Source organism: Rhincodon typus, chromosome 12 (genome assembly GCF_021869965.1).
Source record: "Rhincodon typus isolate 14 chromosome 12, sRhiTyp1.1, whole genome shotgun sequence".
Classification (NCBI taxonomy): domain Eukaryota; kingdom Metazoa; phylum Chordata; class Chondrichthyes; order Orectolobiformes; family Rhincodontidae; genus Rhincodon; species Rhincodon typus.
In genome coordinates, this window is record NC_063343.1 from 73,741,947 (window position 1) to 73,748,936 (window position 6,990).

At 43.3% G+C, this 6,990-nt stretch overlaps 1 protein-coding gene across 2 annotated transcripts in view; it reads right to left on the reverse strand.

The window, feature by feature from the left end:
- The window catches only part of LOC109919370 (arf-GAP with Rho-GAP domain, ANK repeat and PH domain-containing protein 3-like), a 41,992-nt gene continuing 35,002 nt past the window's right edge, over positions 1-6,990 (reverse strand). The window contains exons 7-9 of one of the 2 annotated variants that reach the window (XM_048603703.1): positions 6,252-6,389; positions 3,934-3,972; positions 1-288 (exon numbers count right to left, since the gene is read on the reverse strand). In XM_048603703.1, the coding sequence (XP_048459660.1) occupies positions 22-288; positions 3,934-3,972; positions 6,252-6,389 (444 nt within the window). In that variant the 3' untranslated portion in view covers positions 1-21. The remainder of the gene's footprint in view (positions 289-3,933; positions 3,973-6,251; positions 6,390-6,990) is intronic. The other variant, XM_048603704.1, reaches the window with a different exon arrangement.

The following is a 6,990-nucleotide window of genomic DNA, read 5'->3' on the forward strand; positions in this document are numbered from 1 at the left end:
TTCTGGAATATCCACCATTCATCATAACTTGGTAATGTCATGTTGAAGCTCATTCTTTCTGTGAATGGCAGAACTCAGTTCCTGCAAGAATTTGTCCTGTGCTGGTAAGTTTGTAACTGAGTTTGGCTTCAGCTGTGCCACCAACACTGATGTGGTGTCCACTGGAGCGATATCCTGGTTAATTGATAACATTACATTGACATCCTGTACTTCCTCATAGACGGGTTCATTGTTAGTGTTCTTGTCTTTCTCATGCTGTTCAAACACATCATGTTGCGTCTTCATTGGCTGCAAGGCAGAAAAGCAATGTTGATATGTAAGTAGTAATCTCAGGATCACAGACTTGGTTTGAACAATTCTTGGCCATTGTTGACTAGGATGCATATTGGAGGATGAAACTGTAAATGGAGGCACCTCTGACACAAACTCCTGCCTGTGATCACATATCACCAATCCATTCTACCCGTTCATTGATGACACTTATGACCCTGACTTCTTTATTCGGGAGGATGATGCAAGCACAGAATTCAAGGAGATGGACAGTGAAGTTCTTGAGCGGATTAATATAAGAAGTGAGGAGGTTTTTGCGATTTTGGCAGATTTAAAAGTGACTAAATCCTAGGTCTGGATGAGTTGTATACCAGGCTGCTGTGGGAGATGAGGGAGGAAATTAAAGGACCTTGATCCAAATTTTAAATTGTCTTTGGCCACAGGAAAGTGCCAGAGGATTGGAGGACAAGTAATGTCGCTAGTGAAGGGGATTGTCGGAGAATGCAGCAGAGTATAGATAGATTGGAGAGTTGGGCAGAGAAATGGCAGATGGAGTTCAATCCAGGCAAATGCGAGGTGATGCATTTTGGAAGATCCAATTCAAGAGCGAACTATACGGTAAATGGAAAAGCCCTGGGGAAAATTGATGCACAGAGAGATCTGGGTGTTCAGGTCCATTGTACTCTGAAGGTGGCAACACAGGTCGATAGAGTGGTCAAGAAGGCATATGGCATGCTTTCATTCATCGGACGGGGTATTGAGTACAAGAGTTGGCAGGTAATGTTACAGTTGTATAGGACTTTGGTTCGACCACATTTGGAATACTGCGTACATTTCTGGTTGCCACATTACCAAAAGGATGTGGATGCTTTGGAGAGGGTGCAGAGGAGGTTCACCAGGATGTTGACTGATATGGAGGGCGCTAGCTATGAAGAGAGGTTGATTAGATTAGGATTATTTACATTAGAAAGATGGAGGTTGAGGGGGGACCTGATGGAGGTCTACAAAATCATGAGAGGTATAGACAGGGTGGATAGCAAGAAGCTTTTTCCCAGAATGGGGGACTCAATTATTAGGGGTCACGATTTCAAGGTGAGAGGGGAAAAGTTTAAGGGAGACGTGCGTGAAAAGTTCTTTACGCAGAGGGTGTTGGGTGCCTGGAACGCGTTGCCAGCCGAAGTGGTGGAGGCGGGCACGATAGCCTCATTTAAGATGTATCTGGACAGATACATGAATGGGCAGGGAGCAGAGGGATACAGATCCTTGGAAAATAGGTGACAGGTTTAGATGGAGGATCTGGATCGGCGCAGGCTTGGAGGGTCAAAGGGCCTGTTCCTGTGCAGTAATTTTCTTTGTTCTTTGTTCTTTTCTCTGTTTGTATCTGTCTCAAACTGCCTTTCCACTTACTTTTGTGTCATCTGCAAATTTAGCCACAGTACATTGGTTTCCTTCTTCTAAGTCATTACTATATTTTGTAAACAATTGCGGTCCCAGCATTGATCTCGGTGGAACCACACTGATCACAGATTGCCAACCTGAAAAAGAACCTCTTATTCCAATCACTGTTTCCTGCCCATGAGCTAATTCTCTATCCATGTCAATATATTCCCCTTAACAGCAAGGGCTCTTATTTCATGACTTAACCTTTTGTGAAAGACCTCGTCGAATGCCTCCTGGAAGTTCAAGTACAATACAGCTATTGGTTCCCCCAACTCATTCTGGTTAAGACTTCTTCAAAAAACTCAAATTAGTCAGGCTAGTCAAATAAATTAGTCAAGCACACCGACACCCACAGCTACCTGGACTACACCTCCTCTCATCCACCTTCCTTCAAGAATGCGATCCCCTATTTCCAATTCCTCCGCCTCCACCGCGTCTGCTCCCAAGATGGGGCGTTCCACTCCCGAACATCCCCCATGTCCTCGTATTTCAAGGACCGAAACCTCCCCCTTCAGTGGTCGAAAATGCTCTCGACCGCATCTCTTACGTTTCCCGCACCTCTGCCCTCACATCCACTCACCACAATAAAAATAAAGACAGAATCCCCCTTGTCCTCACATATCACCCCACTAACCTGTGGATTCAACGTATCATTCTCCGCCACTTCCACCACCTGCAATCCAACCCCACAACCAAAGGTATATTCCCCTCCCCACCCTGTCTGCCTTCCGTAGGGACTGCTCTCTCTACAACTCCCTTGTCCGCTCCACACTCCCCACTAGCCCCACCACCCCCGGCACCTTTCCCTGCAACCAGAGGAAGTGCTACACCTGCCCCTACATCTCCCCCCTCACCTCCATCCAAAGAACCAAAAATCCTTTCACATCAGACAGAGGTTCACCTGCACATCTGTCAATGTGGTCTATTGCATCCACTGTTTTCAATGTGGCCTCCTCTACATTGGTGAGACAAAGCTAGAGGCTTGGAGACCACTTTTTCAAGCACCTGTGCTCCATTCACAACAAACGACAACACCTTCCGGTCACGTACCATTTCAACTCCCCCTCCCACTCCCTGGGCGACATGTCCATCCTGGGCCTCCTCCAGTGCCACAACGACTTCACCGGGAAACTGGAGGAGCAGCACCTCATATTCCGCCTTGGGAACCTACACTCCAATGATCTCAATATGGACTTTATCAATTTCAAAATCTCCCTACCCCCGACCTCATCCCATGACCTACCCTCCCTCTTATCCCTGCCTCCTTGACTTGACACAACCTGTCCATTTTCTTTCCCACCTATCAGCTCATCCCACCTCACTGACCAATCCCCACCACAACCTACCTGCACTCACCTATCACTATCCCACCTACATTCCCCAGCCCCACCCCTCCTCTCTATTTATTTCACAGCTCCATTTCTGAAGAAGGGTCCTGACCCGAAACCTCACCTTTCCTGTTCCTTTGATGCTGCCTGGCCTGCCGTGCTCCTCCAGCTGCACACTGTATTATACTCAAATACTTTCTTCCTTTTGATAATCTTTGAACTTGGAAACTTCTTCCCTCCTCATCCAGGAAATGTTTTTTGTTCGGGGTTCACATGGGTTGCTAGCTTGAGGGAGAAATATTACTTTCCATGTTCTTTTTGAACCTTATTAGACTATGTGTACCCACTTTTGAGGCTGTCCCTGAAAGTGTCAGATTTCCACAGTGCTGAGCCCTGAAAGATCTGGGTTCTGTCCCCCACTCCCATTTCCTTTTACTCACTGCTTCTCCATTTCATTCCTCAATAACAAGTATTTCAAAGCCATGTGATTAGAGATCATCCTTACAATATAAATATGTGATTTAGAAGTTTGGTAATATTGCCTCTGATACCTCTCCAATGGGCCAAATGAGATTGATCAACAATAACATAAAGGCCTCAAGCAGCTTGGAACATTGATCTTTTAAATAAAATATGCAGAAACCACTTTCACAGTATAAATTTCAAATTTCCATTAATTGAAAATGTTTTAACATCAAACAAAATAAACTAACAATTTTCACCAAATCAAAGCATAAAGCCAAAATGCAATGACGTGAATTCACCTCTATCATATCAGTATAGACCTGCATGAACATGTTATTATAATCATGTAACTGTGCTTAAAAGTCCCTATGAGGATTTTAAACAAGTTTTGCAGCTACCTGCTGTCAGACAATAGCACAGATATACTTACAAAAAACATTGAGAGCGTTCTCCGAGCATGTAGGCGTCGCTGGAAGGAAATGTGACAAAGACAGTAAGCAGAGCAAAAAGCACAATTATGCAAAGCAGAAACTCAACAAGAAGGTCATGAACATTCAGCCTGCACATAAGAGTAACTGGTAAACAAGACACATGACCACACCATTTTCTATATGCTTTCTTGGAAAAAGGCAAGATGGGATTACATGCTTCCTTACCACATTTTTCAAGATAAAGAAGTCAGGAATTTACATAAAGGGTATTGGAAATGTGGAATTTTCAGCCTGATGAGGCTACAAACATTTCAGCAATTGCAACTTTTATGGAGCAATGGGAGAACATTTAAAGCAGACTTAATGAGAATTCAATAATGTAGTAATAATGTCCGATTCATATGCTTCAGGAAAGAGAGAGACAGCTAGAAAGGAGCTGAAGTTCTAATCTCATGTAAAGAACATGTATGTCTATAGATCAAGCCACATATAAAGCTTTATTGCAGAGAGTTCCATGTGGCATAATGGTGTGTGATCATAATCTCTGGTATCATACTATCTGGGATGCCTTCGGCAGATCACTGCCACAAAACCTTCCTTTGGTATTAGTAACAGTTACTGATACCATGCAGGGAAGGATGCCCATGCTAAGTTTTCAGCAGAGGAGAGGCTCAAGCTTGCTATAGAGCAAAGATTAATTGAACTGCATTCAATAGCTAGTTACAGTACACCTTGGATAGATGATGTTCTCTTGAGACATCAGATTCAACCTAAGAGTAAATTTACATTACTACTAGCTACATGGACTTTGCACTGGAATGAATAGTCTAGTGTATTTATGATTAGGTGATGAGAGTATGTGAGAAATATCTGTGTGGATCTGCCTTTGAAATCAGAACAAAGCATCTGATTTTGAGATCTTTGTACAAATACATGGGTTTCTGAAAAGGGAGTCCAATGGTTTTCATGGTCCAGGTCATGTAATGTTGTTACAAACAGTGGTAAAATCCTATGATGGAACAGAACACAAAACTGACACATCAGAATATAGATCGTACATAAGCAACCATCCATCATACAAGAGTATGACACCAATACTGCAAGTCTCACACGAGACAATAACCAGACACTTATAACACATTATACGCAAGCATCCACAATGATAGGTAGCTCACCAGAGACTGAAGCTACACGGCTGAGAAATTGCACAGGCCACAGATGGAATACCATGTACAGTTCTGGTCACCACACTATCGGAAGGATATGATTGCACTGCAGAGTGCAGAAGAGATTCACCAGGATGTTCCCAGGGATTAAAAGTCTCAGCTATGACAGGAGACTGGATAAGTAGGGTTTGTTCTTTTGGAGCAGAGAAGGCTGAGGAGAATCTGATTAAGGTGTAAAAAGATATGAGAAGCTTAAAGAGGGCAGATTGTGAGAATCTATTCGCCATGGCAGACATGTCTAGGACTAGATGGCATAAATTTAAAGGTAAGGAGTAAAAGATTTTCACCTAGAGACACATAGAAATATGGATTGAGCTGTCTAAGAGGGTGGTAGACCCAGGTGCTCTTTCAACATTTAAGTGTCATCTGGTGAGCACATAAAATGCCAGGGCATTGTAGGCTATGGACCAAGTGCAGGTAAATGAGATTAGTAGTTTGATATTTGTTAGTCGGCACAGACATGGTGGGCAAAAGGGCTTGTTTCTACGCTGTATGACTCTTGAAATAGCAATCCCAAACTGGTACATCTTGCTTTCTACTTCACTCAAACACTTGATTGTGAGATCATACAAATGGAATAAAGAGCAGCACTGGTCATATCAACAGTTAAATTTCTCTTCTGAAGGTATCAATAATATTATCATAACTCAATAAATGTGGATTCAAGAAATATTGAGCTTTGAATTCAACTTGGACAGGAAAGTAACACAAACTGTATCAGATGGGCAACCTGCTTTACACATTGAATAATTAACTTTTCTGTTGACATCAACATTAAAGAAAATATCGGAAATGTGTGAAACAGGAAGCCAATGCAGTTATGTTCATTTTCCCTCATGTCCAGGGTGAATTTATACAAGGTCCAATGAAAGCAGGTTTGAACACAGAAGGCAAACTGAAAACTGATCTTCTATTGTTGCAGCATCCCTCATATCAATGTCTACCTGTTGCATTCAAGAACGTCAGTGGATAAAGAATCTTAATTTCCTTTGGTGATACAGTTGGCCAGACAAGGTGCATTGGTCATGGGCTCCTTGCAGCCAACCTAATGCGCAACTGAAAACTGTTGATACTAGAGAATCAAGTTTTACCAGTGTTTGATTTGCTGATAACATCATGGCATTGCTGTCATCCCCATGAATTGGAATGAGTGGCATAGTTCCAAATTTCTGCTTGGGTACATCAGATGATGAATGACGCCTCAGAATTGTAGGCCGTAGATCATCGTGCTGATAGAAAGGAAAGATTGCATTACACCAGTGACTACAGATCAGAAGAATTTCATTGGCTGTAAGGTGCTTAGAGGTGCTATACAAATGCAAATCATTTTTATTTATTTTTATTATCTGAAACGTGAATCCATTGCTCTTAACAATGTTCTGTTTCTTCTGGTTGTGAAAACAATAGCCCTTATCTTGAAGCATACATTTGTATAATTCCAATAACTGGATCTGCTTCCTCAGGGCATGCTTTCCACAAGAAATTCAAAAAATGCACAAATATGTTCTTCCTTTTTTTCCCTCCCTTCTTCTCTCTCCCTCTGTAGTAATTTTATCCCCCACCCATCCACCAACCCCTTTTAACTACCTACCTAAGGAATCGGGAAGGAGCCAGGTGGCGAATGGGAACCACATGGCAGGAGCTGAATGCACTGGTTGTGCCCTGCAGTGATGGCGAATCCAGCGTGGGCCGGAGCGACGGCAGCGGATCAAGAGTGGGCCGGTGAGGCAGCCCAGAGTGGGGCGCTGGCGGCAGCACGGCGAGGGGTGGAAAGCACAGAGCCGGACTGCGGCAGTGGAGAGAGGACTGCGGCAGTGGAGAGAGTCTAAC